Source organism: Sturnus vulgaris, chromosome 2 (genome assembly GCF_052056855.1).
Source record: "Sturnus vulgaris isolate bStuVul1 chromosome 2, bStuVul1.hap1, whole genome shotgun sequence".
Lineage (NCBI taxonomy): Eukaryota > Metazoa > Chordata > Aves > Passeriformes > Sturnidae > Sturnus > Sturnus vulgaris.
The window spans coordinates 60,074,699-60,092,378 of NC_142244.1; the positions used below are offsets into that span (position 1 = coordinate 60,074,699).

The following is a 17,680-nucleotide window of genomic DNA, read 5'->3' on the forward strand; positions in this document are numbered from 1 at the left end:
TTTGGAAGCAATCTCAAAATACTAAAGGAACTTCCTTTAAACAACCATTGCAAAAATAATCAATGAGAGTTACTCACGCTTACTGGTTTTAAAGTAACTTCAGCAAAAATTTCCTAATCCTTGAAATGAAACCCAGCTGAGAATAGTAGACTCACAACTTATACATCAAAAAACATTAGGACAGCTATTTGCAACAGCAGTACTTCTAAATCTTAGAAATAGTACCTGTGCACATCATCTCTGCTCAGCATTACTATTTTAGGGTACTTGACAATATGCTGTTTGGTGGATTTCACAAGATTCCAAAACACTCAAGGATTGTGAAGAAGTCTGTGAAATGTCCTGTTTCCTACATTTTCATTAGCAGAGTATTCTTGGATTTGTCCAGAAGCCTAAAGCAGAGTTCTAAGCTAATTTCCCAAATACTGGACAAAGTGCCAAAGTCCAACTTCAGTCCAGACTGAAATTTCAAGGCCACCTTACTAACCCAGCTTCCAGGCAAGATGAAGCTGACTAGTTCTTACATCCCCTTGTGCTGTGAATAGAGCCCATGTGACACTTTACTGCATGTCAGTGCACCTGTGGGTTCACCTTTCAACCCAAAGACAGTAAAGCAGGGTCTTTACCCCTTGCAGGACTCCAATTTAACTCTGTAAAAAGTATGCCATCTACTGATACACTGTTTACTAAACCCTTCCTCAAGTGCCTTCACAGAGCCACCAACCAAGACTGGTCTTAGCTATGTTTGCTGAAAAGAAAAATAATATTCCATGAATTTACAAGAAAGGACAGCACTCTCAAAGCCAGTGAAATGTATTTTATTTTAAGCCACTGCTAAAACAAGGACAAATTTAGTGCAACCTGGAGTTCATAATCTGAAAACTGAATATAGTTAAATTACTAAAATGGCAAAACTTGTCACCATTATACAGTACAAGACCTTCATATTCATTGAGTACAGTTACATAAACATTTAGTTATTCAAACTTTTGGTATACAATTGCATCACTAACTGGGCTGTGAATTACTGTAACACTGCACAAATAAGCAGCAGTTCCAGCAAATTATAATAAATTTTATTATTAAATACTGTTCAGACATTAGAACAAAGGCCCTCTAAAACTACACCACCAGCTATACAACAGGAATGTACAAAGATGGTACAAAATAAAGTGACTACAGTGGCTGGGCTCTGTACCTGTCTCTTCAGAGCTCAAGTACAGTAAATGCTTGACAGTAGTGGCTCTTGCTGAAAAGCCAAACTTCTTACAATAGAAATCATTCCTGAATCTTGTCTTTTTCTTTGCAAGCTGACTGTCTAGAACCACAGGGATTTGCGCTGGTGTTTACTACGCACATTGTTCCCATCTCCATCTATTTGTCTCTCTTCATAGAAAAGGTCCCAGACAAACTTACATTAGGAAATGTAACATTTAAAATCATTCTTGAGAGACTTAATTAGTCTCGGAATGTGGGTTTCCGGGTTTTGGTTGGCTTTTTTCTAAAATGTTTAAACAATCTTCAAAAACTCAAGAATAAAGATACTACAGAAATTGTGTTCATGTACATCATCTGAGCTGCTTTTCACATCCTTGTTTTGAGACATATGGATTTGAGTTTTGTTTGTTTTTTATTTTAAGGCTTTATGCATACTTTGTATTGTTTATGGACCCCATTCTGAATGTATGAATTAGTTTTAAATATGGCCACTTCTAACTTACTTTTTAGAGGGACTATTTCTCAAAGTGCTTCTTCTACAGAATCTTACAAAATATCACAACGCTTCCGTATTTTAGAACACCAAATGTATTTATATGAAGCGTTTGGGTGATTTCTGAAACAATAACATTCTAGGATATATTTTCCTCAATATAAAAATTAAATTACCAGGGTTTCCCATACAGAAAAAATGCTAGATGAAACAAACTCTACCTTATTATGTTTGTTTATAAAGCAGAGTTGTCTGCTTTAAAGGGACCATAATGTGGCCCTTCATGTTTTTACAGCTTTCTGTATTTGTGGTCAGGAGTTTTAAACAAACTCAGTAAAAGTGTAATTTAAGACTTGCATTAGCAAGGAGCAGCTTTCTCACTAATATGGCAAAGAGCACCAGTTAGATATAGCCAGAGTAAAGTTTTCAAAGATTATTAAAATTATTCAATTGTAATAATTTTGCCAGGCTAGTTTAATGTTTTTCAACTTCATACAGAAGGAGAAAAGTCAAGTCATTCAGAACAAATTCAAAACTATTTGTGTAGAAAACTAGCTTTGTTTTTTTGCTTGTTTTCAGCAAAAATGAAGTATTTTGTAACATTTTTCTCATGAAAATTTGGAAACTATGCTACTTTCCACAGAGGCTAATAAAACCATTTCTTCCTTAATGTAACACCAATTAATAGTTACACAACATATTTGATCTAGTTTGAAAACAGGATTCTATTTATAAAGATAATTTTCAGTAAAACTGTTGTCCAGTTAACTTTCTGAATAGTTGTAAGCTTTGTGAATGGCACAATCTTCTGCCTTTCTCCAAAAAAGTAAAATGAAAAGAAAAAGCACTTCACCAACTTTATAAAATCCATCATTCTGAACAAATGAGTTTAAAAAGGCTGTTCCTGCAGTGATTTTCATTGGCTGTGCTGTAGATTTTTTTAAATGTAAGCTTTTGCACATTTGCAATACCTTCAGTATCTTTCTCATTGTACAGAAACACTTCACTATACTGTATCCTCATGCCCTGAAATTCCAATTGGTGAGCAAAATTTAGTCATGAGGCACTGCTTTTAGCATTTTATTTCCTTGACACTTCAATTTTATAGGTAAATTTGTACAAGTATATTATTGCTGTGTTAAGGGGAAGGTATATAATAACCAGCGATATTATTTCAAATTTTTGTCTAAAACAATGTAGAAAATCAACCTTAAAAAAGAAAAAAGGGAAAAAGGAATATGTGGGTTTGGGAGAGGAAGAAAAAAATCCAAACAACCTTTGCACAATTCTTAAAAAATATTTGCTACTAGAACTATCTTCCAAATAGAGGAATTAAATAACTTCCCTCGACATGTTTCGGGCTCTAATGTCCTGATGTCTGGATTCTATTACCTATAACAATACAAAAGACCTTGAAGCAGTTTTGGTCTTTTTGTCACATACATCGATTTTTCAATCAATGAAATGATACATGAAGTGAGGAAATAAACTGAGCATAACAGAATTTTAATTTAGTGGTAGAAGTTTGCACCAGGAGTTCACAGCAGTGAGATCTCATGCACATATAGATAAACATATCTGTGTGTATTCACATGTGTGAACACATCTATGTACATATACAAAAACATGAAAAATCTTTGGCTCTGTGAGAAAGGTGAACTTTGTGAGATCCAAGGCAGAAATCCAGATCACAAAAGACGATTAAAACCAACCATGTCTCTGCAACAAAGGCCAGTGGAATGCTCTCCTGAAACACAAAGACACTGCAAGAAGTTTACCAGTTTGAGTTTACCAGTGTGACACTTCATAGAAATTCATGGGGTAAGGGAAATCAGAATTGTACATATGCTATTAAAACTCAGGAACAGATTTGGAGACCATATTTCTCCTTGTTTGGGATCACAAAACTGTGTACCATATCAACAGTATATTTTTCTGAGAAAAAGCTATTAAGATTTTTTTTGTTCATCCAAAATCAGTAACGCTCTATTATTTGCCAAGTTTTAGGCGGCAACCTGGTAATCACCAGCACATGCCTTTTTCTCTCAAAGGATATATAAAAAAAACAAATCCCAGAAAGTATTTTCAAACCACAGGATAAGTGAAGGTCCAGATTTCCCTTCAGACAGAAAGGCATAACAGCAGCATTGGTAAGAAACCCGACAAGACTGCTAAAACAATTCAATTAAAAGTGCCTTTAAAATAAGTTCAGTGAAGGTAGTTAACAAAAATGAAATACCAATTTGTAAGATATTTCCCCTTTACATTTTTATTAGCTTTCTTTGCTAAAATCTTCCATGCTTACTGAGTAACAAAATTGTCTTTATTCATGAAAAGAAAATTTGTATGTCACTGCTTTGAAATAAAGAAATAAAACTATTCAAAAAGATGGCCAAAATCCTCAGAAATTTCTATCTTCTACTTTTAACACATCTGTGTGAGACTAATGTACAAATTCTTTGACACAGAATTACTGTCAGAAGTTTCTGTATACAAAAAGCCTCACTAAAAATTTTAGCCATTTATATCTGATTGGCAAGCTTCAGGAAACCTTGCTGAAGAATTACATATGAAATTATGCTCAACTTCTCACTCTGCCCTTCTGCCAGAAGTTACCAGCTCTACAGGAGTCAACAATTCATGCATTTGCACCTCAGCTTTGAGAGCAGACTCTCCCATCTTCACATACAGTTAAAATAGATAAAGGTGGTCATGAAGCCAGGCTGTATTAAGGGGCTGCTCAGGCAGGTCACAGTTTTCTTCCTGGCAATGCTGCTCTTGGGCACATAACACCTAGCCAAGGTGAATAATTTTTCCACTGTCTGCAGCAAGGTATTCCAGAGCAGATTCTTGCTGAAATCAATGCTCTCAGTCCTGCTGTGAATACAGCACACATAGGAGTGGGACAAAGAGTCATCCTGGCACAAGGGGAATCCTGAATATCATGTCTGAGACTGTCTCCTGTGGACTACGGTTATAGACAAGGGTTGTTCATAAATATCTCAGTGGTATGAACACAGCAGTAAATACAATTTATGCGTGGGAGAACAACACCGATTATGGACTGAATAAACATACCATGTGCACAGTATCACAAAGCACAGCACAGCTATTTTGACTTTCACCTCAAAGTCTTTTAATGCTGACTATTACTTAAACATTCACTAGTTGAATTTTACTTTACACATCTGTGTTCCTTCTATCTCCTTTCAGAAGAGGAATGGAGCGAAGAGTGTTGCATCTTTGGATTTTTCAGACATTTTCCAGAAGCCAACTGACCAAAGATTTACTTAGAGCTTGCTCTCCATCAGATGTTGTCTCTATCATTTCACAATATTTCAGCACTGCTTGCAAGAGATCTCCAACTTTCCAGTCTCTTTCTCTCAGTCTTCTGGAAAGCTAAAGAGGAGACGAGAAAACAAAACATTTTGACTAGGACATCCTGATTAAGTTACAGAAGTTATTCTTGAAACATTAAGTCATAAGAGATCAGTTGTAATAAGTTAATCATTATTCCCACATCTATAAAAACAAAAACTTCCGCAAGATTCAAGCACTTTTCTTTAGGGCAATCTTCACAAAACTCTTCTGGAGGGAGCACCATTTTCAAATTATGTGGTGCCACAGGTATGAGGGCTGTGGTTCATCAAGACTGCAGAAAACAGGAAATTCTGAACACAAGATTAAGACATTTGCCACCCCTCCCATACCAATAATGCATGTATAAAAAGACAAAACTCTGTCTTAATAAAAGGATGTGGATTTTCGTTTCACAACATATAGTGTGGTTGGGGTGGCACAGACACTACCCTCAATGAAAACAGTGTCTTCAGAGTTGGGAAATTATAACATCTTGGGGAAGAGGAAAAGGTGATGATTAAGTTAAACTACCACTCAGGAACAGAGAACAGTGTCACTGAAAACATTTCTCTTCCCCCAGGATCCAAAGAGAAAAAAATCTTCCATTGCTGATGCGTCAAGCTCAGCTATAAGTGTAAGAAAGCCAACCCTAAGGAAAGAATGAATTTGACAGCTTGCCCAGGAGTAAAAAAACCTAACAATTTTAAGTGTAAATAAATAAACAAACAAATAAACACCCACACAAACGAACTATTCTCTGTAGCTTTCTGGACACCTGTCAATGCTGCATTTTGTAAACACAGTTTAGACACTCTACTTATTCGTTGGAGCTGTAAATTTTTATCTCCTTTTATAGTCCCTACAAAGACATGCCATATATTAAGTTTTTAAAAAGTCATACACACTGTTCAGAGAAATATTTTTCACAGCTATAAAATTAAAAATTAATACAGTTTCTACTATGAGACCTGTCAGATTGCAATATAAAGTTCTATAAAAAAATAAAAAGGAAGACAATCTTTCCCTGCTTCTTTACCTAGTTGATGTTCCCACTGCAACAAGGCAGGTGATAGCACTGACAGAAAGGACACAGGCATAAAAACATGTATCTAACAATTAAGTTCTTGAGAAAACCATTAACTTGAACAAGCAAAAAAATCCTCTCTAATTCTGATTATAATTTATTCTGAACACTGGAAACTTTTCTCAGTAGAAAAAAAAAAGACATTTTCTATATAAGAAGAGACTGAAATCTGTAGCTATTTCTGTGAATTTTAAAGCAGAGCACAGGAAGTAGGAGTTTTACAGTCTACAACATGCAATTTTGTAAATGATGTTTCTTGGTTTATAAAAGAATGGTCATTTTTCTTTCCTCTGCCAGAGGAAAGTATGGCTAATGTCCAAATACCTACTTCAGCAAATACAATATAAAACTTCTGTTCAACAAAGTTTTCCACCGTGGTAAAACTACAGAGCTGTCATCTAAATTTTAATTTTAGGTTTAATCTCACTATTTCTTTAGATGACCAATCTGTTTCTTACTGCCAGATAAGTGAGTTTGCTCAAAACAGGAATCTTAAAACAGCTAGGTAAGGTCTGATTAAAAATGTAATACATATGATTTTTTAATCCAGGGATATCCACCTTGTCAAGGCATCTCACAGAAGCTAAGAGCTATGTATTCTAACTTAGTGGTTTCTTGTTATCGTCCTAACAAACGTATTTAGTTCTATCCTATAGGTATTTAACTCCTTTCTGCCTTGCTGAGCATGCCAAGTAAGAGTTCACACCCAGCTGCAGCAATACCCCGACACATGGCAGGAGCACCTCTGCCTTTCCTGCAGCCACATCGCGTCGGTGCCTCGTTTCCCTGCTGCGATCAGCTAACACAAGCCTTTCCTCCCTTCCACAACTCACCAACCGCTCACAGAGCAAAGAGCTGTTTCCGACGTGCTCCAGCCGCGGGCCGGGTCCCCAGGAAGCCGAGGTGGCTCCCGAGAGATGCGCCCCAAGCCCCAAGCCCCAAGCCCGTAGCGGCTGCGGGGCCACCAGGACAGCGGCCGGGGCTTCCTGCTGGGCTGCGGCGCCCTCTGGAGGGGCTCGCTCAGCTTTACAAGAGCCGGGAATGGCTGCGGCCACTTCAACTCGGTCTGCCTCCGAGATCATTCCCATTGGCAAGTGGGATGGAATAAAAAAAACGGCTAATCATTCTCTGCCTCCGGGGAGGCGAACAAAATTTCAAATTATTTTAATATAACTGCATGTGGGGAACTAAAAATAATCTATAAAATTAACTGAAACAATTAACTACTGTAGCACTTTCAGGACTGCATGACTATTGCCTGCCACAAGGTCTTACCTTCAGGTGTCAACTCAGTATCAATTTATGACTGAAGTGTCACGTAGAAAAGTATTATAATTTTTTAGGAGGGCACACATAACAGACACTGCTATTTTCCAGAGTGCTCTTCTTCGTATGTCCTCTTATTAAAGTAGCTGGAGTCATGCTCAGATACACAGCCAGCTAATAATATCTTTCCTGTGTGTCCTGGAGCATTGGCTCAAATCTCAGCACCACAACTTTGTAGTCTCTTAACTCAGAGCTGGCCGAAGAACGAGAAAGTCAAGGAAAAATTTTAAAAAGAGGCACCTGCCATCTTTTTTCTGTCTTTCATATTATATTGTTTGATACATGTTTTAGATACACAGAAAATAAATTATTATTAACATTTCTAGGTCCTATCACTATCCTACCTGAGTATTTGCAACAAGCATAAAACAGATGAACACATCTTCAAAAGAAGGCAAAAAACTTCCTGAGGTTAGAATGAGTGTTACCCCTAACCCAGACTCGTTCACATCCAAAAACCTTCAGAGAATGCTCAGCCAAGCATGTGAGAACAGAAAAAGTGATGTATTTTCTTCTTTGTGTTAAGACACTTAGCAACCATAACAAAGAAGACTCATATGAATATAAGGACTAAAAACAACAATTCCAAACAGCACAGAAATGGAGAAAAGTATTCTCAAACTGCCTTCCAGTTTACAGAAGCACAAAGTCCACTCTCTCAGAACAATAAAATATATTCTTGAAATAATTCTAAATCAAACATACCAAGCTCCAGAAAAGGAGCATAGGGCAAGTATTTCTATATGCCCAAAACACGTTTCCAAACTTTCTGGGTTATTTCAAATAAGAATGCAGAACTTCCTACTCTCTAAATCAAATATATGTCCCACACAGTTACACAGGCAGAAAAACACCTCAAAATTATCATTCTCTTTGTGTGCTAGGAAAGGAGGAGCCTCTCTCAGGAAAATGTAGACCAGGTACAATCTGGACTGGCCTCTAGGCACCTTTCACATTTTTGCCACAAGTCTCCAGTAACTGAGCACCATCAGTGCACACATCCTTCCAACTCTGGGAGTCTGTTTTGTCACACCGACCTTTACCTCCCAGTAACTCCACTTTTCTCCTGAAATGATGATGTAAGCTTTGGAAAGCCCCAGGCTGAAGAGTCAATATTACATTTCAGAACTGAGAGCAAGCTTTTTCTTCCTTAATATACTGATAAGTACATTAAGTCATTTTTGCCAAGATTGCATTTCTTAAAATCCTATTAATGGTATCATGTTAACCCTTTTTCACATTATTATTATTTCACAAAATATAAATATTCTGTAATTATCACTCCTGTGAACCTCATCATTAGAAACAATGCCTATATAGCTATTAAGTTAACCTTTCAATAACGAGGTAGTGTTAAAGTAATTTCTTGATTAATATAGGTTTAATGTAAGAAGTTCCAGATTATCATGTGTAGTTTGGTGTGCAGCCATGAAAGTATAGGTTTTATGATTTTGTTGGAATAATAAGTTTCTCTTATGTGTTTCTGATGGAAATACTCAGGACAGTATGCATACCAAAATACTGCACCTTTCTAAAGGGACATAAATTCTGAAGCCCAGCTCCTTTAAAGTTTGATCAATAAAATGAAAGTAAAGGCACCTAAGAATAAAACAATCTTATTGAGAGCTCTTTTCAATAGCTTTGGCTTTAGTTGCTTACAGAATAAAGACATAATATTTACCTCAAAACTAAACTTCTTTCTAACAAGAAAATGTATTTTTGCTATCAAAAAACAAAATAAAACAAAACAAACAAACAAAAAAAACCCTAGGCAGAACATGCTAAGTTAGAAAACAATTTGCATGACCAAGTTCTTGGAAAGATTCAATTTATAGACAATTAAATACTAAGTAAAAAATGCTTGAAAAAACATAACTTTGACCAAACACAAATGATGCAATAGCATCCTTTTTGGAGTGAAACACTTGTAAGTGAAGAAGTGAAACAATCAGCTTTGATGAATACTGGTTTATATATGGTATATTTCCAGGCTAAACATGCTGTTCCACTTTGACCTCTCAGGATTTAAGTAATGATCTTCCTCAGCAGTGAACAGCAAATGAAGTAATAGCAGCTAGTATAGCACAGCAAATGAAAGTCAAGGAAATCCCTCCTCTTTCCCACCACCCATGAAACCCAAGTACTTACAAAGACAAAGTCCCTTGCAGCAGTGTCACGAAAGTGAAGGTCAGACACCTCTGTTTCAGAAGCTGCCAGCCACTGGAGTGCTGCTCTGAGCTGTGGGTCCACTAGATTTGGTTCCAGATCAATATTCATTATTGATAAAGTCTTTCGCATTTGCTCCAAACCTAACATCAAATATAAAATAATCAAATCTATAGCTTCAAATTGTTTCAAAAAAATCTCTGTAGTTCCCTGTCTACAGACTGTATTATCTTAAAAACCTCAATTCAGTATACACAGATAAAATGTAAGGAAATATGAAAGGAAAAAATTAGACTGGTCTCAAGTGTTTCAGCACTTTCCCATTAGGAAGTACTGTTTATCCCATTTACAACTGTGCACAAACACAGCTAAGTACTAAAAGATACCTAAACTATAATGTATATTCCAAATGACAAGAAATTTAGCAGACTTTCATAAAGTGAACAGCAATGGTTCTCACATGGTCCCTCAGTTCCCTCCATTTTCAGCTGCTATGTTTTGCTATGCCTTCATCTAACTGATTTCTCAAAGTGTGCATTTCTGAATTCTTTCCTGCACTGACCAGGCTGCCTCTTGAACTTTTCCAAAGTATACTGCTGGCTTTTACTGAGGCATATCCAGTTTTTCAACATTTCTTTTACAGCATAAGTTCCAAAAATTTGTACAGCATTGGAAGAGTAGTGGTGTTTAACACTTAAGAAATACGGTATTGTCAACTTCTGTTCCCAAGCTGAGTTTCTCTGTCCAGCTACCACAGAGATCCTTTGTCACACTCCCAGAAACAACTAGGTAGGTGCTTAATGCTCTCTAAACTAGAGTTACTACTTCCAGAATATTGAACTTCACTCCAGAAACATGGAATATATTAGTAAGAAAAACATATATTCATGTCGAGTTTACCTCAATCTCAATACTCTTCCAACTAAGGTCATGAAAACTGAGGTACACATTCCCAACTGGCAGAGTTAAGCAAGTTGAAACTATTTCTCCAGACGTAAAAGCAAGAGAAAATTGACTAGCAAAACTGTCAAACAAAACAGTGCTTTTAGTGGATAACTGAGTATTTGTCTAGGAGCCCCAAAATTTAACTTCTTGATAGGAAAAAGAACAATTTAAAAAAAATTATGACAGTGGGTGGAAAGCATTGCAGTAATATTGCTGGGAAATTTTGGTACATTTTTTTAGTCTTTAGAAATAGATGTACATTTGATAATAAGGCTTGATTCAAATTCTTTGGTGAACAAGGCACAGTCAGCTTAGAAAAAGCCAGACATTTCCAGGTATGACATGAACAGAACTTATAAATGTCCAAGGCCAGGTACAAAGGTTTTCTACCTAGAACACTGTTTAAACAGTCCTACAATTACACAACAGAAAGAGTGTTTTCAAAACAATAGTGAAAAGGTGAGGAATTTACACTGGAAAAATTTCACTAGAAAATCCTTAATATAGTACAAAGCAGTCTGTAGCACTACAGACTGTAGGTGATGCTTAAACCATGTAAAGAAAAAATCCAATCACTATCCTAATTGAGCAATTTGAGTATTTGAGATGCCAGAACTTTTTAAAGTTGGGACCAAAAGAAAGTAAAGACCTATTGATAAAGCAGATGAAACCTACAGAGCAGAAAATATTTTAATTACAATTACCTTAAGGAAAAAATACTGATTAATATAGCTTTATTTTCTTATATCCTTACAGTCTCATCTGATTTAATACAATTAAGACATGCTGGTTGCTTATATACATTTTCCAAGAGCTTTAAAAGAGAGAAAAAACTGAAGATCAACCAAAAACCCCTAAACCCACACATCTTTCTGACTACTTGAAGATATGCAACAAGGCTGAATATCCTCTGTAAGAAAGTAGCAGAACTTTCTGGAAATGCTTACTTTATCTTCAGAACATACCCAACACAAAAAGAGCTCTGTTACAACTTGTTCTAACATCAGCTCATCTTAAAACCATCTTCACACACTGTGTATTCAGGCTGTTTTCATTTCAGTTAACAACCTTGGGCATATCAATCAGGCTGGAACCAGAGCACAGAGATCTTCAAACAAACCACAAAGTTGTAACAAGATTCTGGATAGACCCTATGTTATACTTCACTACAAAGAAAAAGAAAATAGCAAATGCATTGAATCCAAGACTTTTTTTTTAATTGTTTTTCATGACTCTCTCCCAGGATTAATGTGTCCAGGTTGAGTAACTTCTTCAGCATGTTGAACTCATTGCCATGGCTCCTTAACATATACTTTAAAAAAAAGTTAAGCTCTGCATATAAATTCACACTTTCAACAAGCTGATAAAAGTTCCCTACCTTATGTTATTAAATTCATGTAAGCATCAGTAACTAGCACTTCCCAAAGGCTGCAAATTTCAGTGCATTAAGAGGATTATGTAAGGCATTAATCTAACATTCTGACACTTGACTGACATTCATTATGATGAACAGGGATAATAAAGTTGTCACCTTGCTTTGCAGACTACAAAGAATTAACAAAAAAATTAATGTACAGTGCACAGAACAAGAAGAGTAGTATATGCAGGAAATGGCATTACCTTCTACAGCATCCTTGGAATCTTCATCTTTATCTTCTGTTCCATCACTGTATTTTAGTTAAGAAAACAAAAATATGAATACAATCCAATATATGTACTAAATGTAGTAAATTCTAAGACTATAATGAAGGTTAAACGACAAGAAGATCATAAAAGAATTAAGGAGTGATCATGAAAAGCAGCTTGGCTTCTCACACCATTTCATGTTGTAAACAGACTTATCAGCAACTTAACAAGATTTTTCTCTTAGGAAAAGGGAGAAGAGAGAAATAAGAGAAAGGTGTTAAAGGTGCTACTTATTGATTTTAATAGTTTTGCTTCATATGTGAAAAGGCTGAGCCACCTTACATCACAGATATGAACAGCTATAGGTAAGTCTAAGTGGTCTATAAAAACCAACTACTGTGCAATTCTGAAAATTTACACAAGCTAAAGGGAAAAAAACCCCAGAAATCCTGTAGGAAGCAAGCTCTAGTCTGCATGAAAAAAAAGTAAATCTAAAAACTTATAAAACTGCAGGCAAGAACATGCAAAAAAGGGATCTTTTTGCAAGCAAAACATATTAATCAGTTTTAGCACAGAAAAATTTAATCATTCAGGGTGGATTAATTAATGAAAAAATCATATTGTAATTAAGTGAGAAGAGTGTGAATAATGTGTCAGCATAAAAAATGTATTGTATTTTTATTTTCAAAAATGATGATTTCATGCATTAATTATGAAGAACCCATCTGGTTTATATTTCTCAACTCAACCAACCTGTCTGATGTTGGAAAGGATAAATTCTCCTCATACACATCCCCTTCTAAACCAAGACTGCTCCAGCTACTGCTGTTACCATTACTGCCAGGAGAAGAAGAAAAGACAGCTGAACTAGAAAAGAACAATAGCTCAAACTAGAACCTTCATTTCCTTACAACTCTTTTGTCAAGACATTTAATGCAAGAGCACTGAAACGTTCTAGACAGGTTTGCTGGAACAAACATGACTCTCAGCGCTATCCAGAGCAGCAATGTGCACAATTAATGCAAAACTAGCAGGTTTCAGTGCACTGGTGAAGGTATTAATTTGTACTCATTAATTTTTCAGATCAGTGCTAGCAGGAATTCTGTCCTCAGGTCTAAGCACATTGCTTGTTATTTATAAAAGCTCAACAATTTCAAAGGGATTACTCATAGGAAAATGGATTACATCTGTATTATTTGCTTAAGAAGCAGCTAATAAAATTATGCATTGTGAAGACAACTTCATATACAAAATCCTTCCATCTCACTCCAAAAACCCAGTAACAATCTCCAACAGCCTGATGAGATGGAATTCCTAGAGTAAATAATTTTTAAAAATTTTTAATATTGTTCTACAAATTGATTTTTTTTTAAAAAGTTTATAAATCTATGAAAACAATACTGAAAATATTACCTCACTCACAGTTCGCAAAAATACTGCATTTATTCTATGACTACATTCAAGCCAATGCAAAGAACTGAAAAAGCATGTTCTTACACTCGTTAATTTCAGTCATTATAAATAGCACGGTTCGTTAAACCTGTCAATATGGACAAGACTGAGAAAGTAATATGATTAAATCTTCATTCCCCACCTTCATACCTCCCCCAGAGCATGTCTGGAAGCCTTCCAAGAACAGGACTTCCAAATATCCAGCATTCTTCAAAAAAACAGACTGTCTGCTAGAGATGGCATGAGAAGCCACAGAGTAACTGCAGAGAATAGCTGCTGCAAGAAGATGCTTTCTCCACCTAAGTTTTATGTGACTGTTGAAGCTCATTTCCACTCACGGCATATAGCAAAATGATGGAAGAAAACATTTCAAGAGACAGACACCGATTGCTTTGAAGTGTTTGCCAGTTACTTTATCACCTATCAGTGTCCCCTGCTCTCCAGCAGGCTTGCTTGGATACCAATTTCAAAACAGTGAACAGCAGGTTAGCAAGTCCACAATATAAACACACTCAAATAACATGAAAAAAAGTTTAAGAAGTTGCAAGTGCCTTATTCAGTACATTGTTGCTTATTTAGACTACACGTCCAAAGAAAATTAAAAGGGTTCTCTTGTTATGCAAACAAGAAAAAAGAAAATTAAAGAGCAGGAGCTTTTGAAGAAACCAACTCGCAGAGAATGCAAACCTGGTCTAAAAAATATTTCTCGAGCTACTGTGTGAGACTATCACACTCTACATGAAGTATTAAATTTGGCTTAAAATCGTTAAATTACAGGTATAAAAATTTTTAATGTAGCCTATTGGTATGAATACTATGCACTCACAGCACCTCTTTCACTGGAAGTTACAGATGCAGAACATAAATAGAAGTAAAAGCCGCCCTGGTTCTCAGACTAAAGGATAAAGAATTTGTAATCTAACAGAGTAACCTCTACACACTACTGTTCTGATTAGATAAGAGACTTTTAATGCACTTTACAGAGGTGAGTCTTAGTCTGAAATAATCATATATACTGAACCACATGATTAACAGTGAGGATGAGAAGGGATGAGACCTTTTTCTAATTAACAGACAAATTAACAGTCTTTAAAATAAACTCCTGTAACCACAAAACAAGCAATAAACAGACAAAGGCATTATAATGCCTCTATAATGGTTCATGCAGCTCTTCAACAAGAGCCAGCAGAATAACAAGAAAAGCAAGAGGCTTCTACTCTGAGTTATAACCCAACCCAGACACTGGATGAAAAGCCTATGTCTACACCTATGCTTATAACTACACATCAACTACAGAGAAAGCTTAAGAACTTTTTAATTCTAAATTTAAGTCACCTGATTTTGGCATGAAAAGCAGAAGACACAAGCACTTCCTTGCATAACTAACTAGCAAGTTCTCTAAATAGCTTTCATCTCAATGGGGCTGCCCACAGGAAGCAGTGAATTAATTTCCTGTTTTGCTTTGCTTGTGCATGGCTTTTGCTTTACCTGTTAAACCACCTTTATCTCAATCCACGAGTGTTCTCATTTACACTCTCCCAATTCTCGCCCCCCTCCCACCTTGGCAGGAGTGGCAGGGTGGGGCTTAGTTGTCAGCTGGGGTTAAACCACAACAGGATATTATTACTGAGCCTGGTCTTGTTACAGATCTCCCCCTGGCTATCTTTTTTCACACAGGGCAACAACCCCAGATCCTTCCTTCCACATGATAAACCTCAGCAACACAGATGAACACACATGCTGTTACCAAGCCACAATTAGCTGTGTAAAACCAGCTCACCAATCTGCACATGCCTGTTTCCTCCATCAACACCTTGCTATCCAAATTATGTCTCCCCTTCAATGAGTAACATGTTAATTCAGGCCATTCCTCCTCTAATGAGCCACAGATTTTCTTCCAAGTTATATAAATTACTTTCTTTTCATTTATATCTGTTTTGGGAATGTTAAACAAATAACAAATACAACACAGGCACTACTGGTCCAGAATTTTTTTATAATTTTTCCCATTATCAACTAATTTATATTTTAGTGTGTATTTGTGCCAATATAGCGAATATTCTTCCTTATACTCAGATTTTCATCATCATTTTCACTTGTTCAAGAAATGATGTTTTACTAAAATAACTCTAAAGTTAATGTATTCTTTTACAAAATTATTAAGGTTTATGAGTGATAAATTATAGTAGTGGATTGATTAAATTATTTAGTTAAGCAAAACATGAAAAATCCTGCAGACATTTAACTAAGTAGTTTCATATTGGTACCAAATAACCTTTTTAGATATTACTTAAGCAAGTATGTTTTCTATATTTTCTTTAATCTCAGCAATGCTGGAAGTACTAATTAAAGAATAAATCTCTCTCCCATTTCTGCTATTCTTCAACAGAAATGCTGAACTTTTTTATATCAATCACAAAAATCTAAGTCTATCTGTTCCTCATACATTCCTTATATAGAAGCTTGGGCCACAACTCTCAGTGTAATTCTCCCTGGAAACAGGCAGAGATATTGCAAATTTTAGAACTGCCATTCTAATCTCTGTTAGTTATCAATCAGCCAGGGACAGTGCAGTGAGAAGCTCTGTAGAAAAAGTTACTACTTTGAACAGGTAAGTTCCAGTATTCCACACCTGTAAGTCCATGGTTAGCAGTACATAAATACTCCACCAATGTCAGTTAGAGCAGCTTATAAATTCCAGTCTCAAAAAAGACAAAAATAGCTGTAATAGCTCATCATGCAAATTAGCTATTACTTTTTTTCAAAAATAAATGAATTTATATAAAACATTTTCTCAAGGCTTAAGCTTTAATATTTTAGAGCACAAGTTATAAACTGTATTCTCGAGCTGTATTTTACACATGGTGGTTGTTTTTAAAATGCTTACATCTTTTGGTAATACTTAAATTTTGTATGTACAGTTCCACTTGATGTGATTCCCTGGAATCAATGACAATGCACTCTCCATATATTTTAGAGTATGAACATTCATGGCCAACAACATTTTGTAAGAAAATAAAATCATAGTATTAGTGCCATTTTTAATAGAAAAGTCATTGTGTGTTAAAGATAAAAATAACTTCTTCTCCTCCAAACCTTAGGAGAAATACCACTTGATGACAAGTTATTTGATGTCAAGGTAACTGTTTAGCTGTACTAACATCTTTATAATTACCTGTCACTTAGGTGAAGAAAACTGCTGTTCTCATCAGGATGTTCATCTTCAAAACTTAGATTGGACCAACTCCCAGTGCTATCATCACCAATACTAAGACTCATCTGCTGGCTAACAACAGATTCAACAGAGTGAAATCCTTCTCTTCCAACAGAGCTAAACAAAAATTTAAGACAAAAACATCACTGCATGTCATGCTGATCTGTGTTAGTTCATTCACAGCAATTTCAAACCATTCCAAAGACATCAAATTCCACTGGAAAAGAAAAGAAAAGGTGGGGAATCCCTTAATAGGTGGCTTATTCCTAACACAAGAAATAGTGCAACAAAATTAATCTGAAACATCGATAGGCTTAGGTCAGAGATTGCTTTTTGGAATTCTTTCATTAGAAATCACAGAGTGGTATAAAGAATTCTCTCATTTGGAATATTATTTGGTATGAAGCACAGAAGGCACTGTAGCTCTGCAGACTGTGTATCAAGGTACACTTTTCAAGCAGAAGACTTACCACTTCTGAACTTGTTCACCCTAGGACAGCCTGGCTATTTTCCCTGGTGTGCCTTCAGTACAAGCAGCTAATTGGTCTGCTACTGAGAACATAGTGCTTAGGTATAGACTGCTGTCTAAAAGATTAAGATTCCATTTAAAAAAAGGTTTTGTCAGAAAAAGCTTATTTTTTCTCCTTCAATAAAGTACAGCAATGCATGACTTGTACAGAATTTTTCCCCTCAGGAAGTTTAATTTTTTTATCCAAAAACCTATCAAGCAACCATACCTCACAGAAGCTAACCTTTAGAAGACACTTTCAAAAATTAATTTTAAAAAGTTTGAACT

At 35.8% G+C, this 17,680-nt stretch overlaps 1 protein-coding gene across 2 annotated transcripts in view; it reads right to left on the bottom strand.

Annotated features, from left to right (window-relative positions):
- Positions 1–802: 802 nt before the first annotated feature.
- The window catches only part of AKAP11 (A-kinase anchoring protein 11), a 44,244-nt gene continuing 27,366 nt past the window's right edge, over positions 803–17,680 (bottom strand). Inside the window, exons 8-12 of one of the 2 annotated variants that reach the window (XM_014891470.2) lie at positions 16,846–17,001; positions 12,972–13,055; positions 12,213–12,259; positions 9,630–9,790; positions 803–5,110 (exon numbers count right to left, since the gene is read on the bottom strand). In XM_014891470.2, coding sequence (XP_014746956.2) covers positions 4,964–5,110; positions 9,630–9,790; positions 12,213–12,259; positions 12,972–13,055; positions 16,846–17,001 — 595 coding nt within the window. In that variant the 3' untranslated portion in view covers positions 803–4,963. The remainder of the gene's footprint in view (positions 5,111–9,629; positions 9,791–12,212; positions 12,260–12,971; positions 13,056–16,845; positions 17,002–17,680) is intronic. The other variant, XM_014891471.2, reaches the window with a different exon arrangement.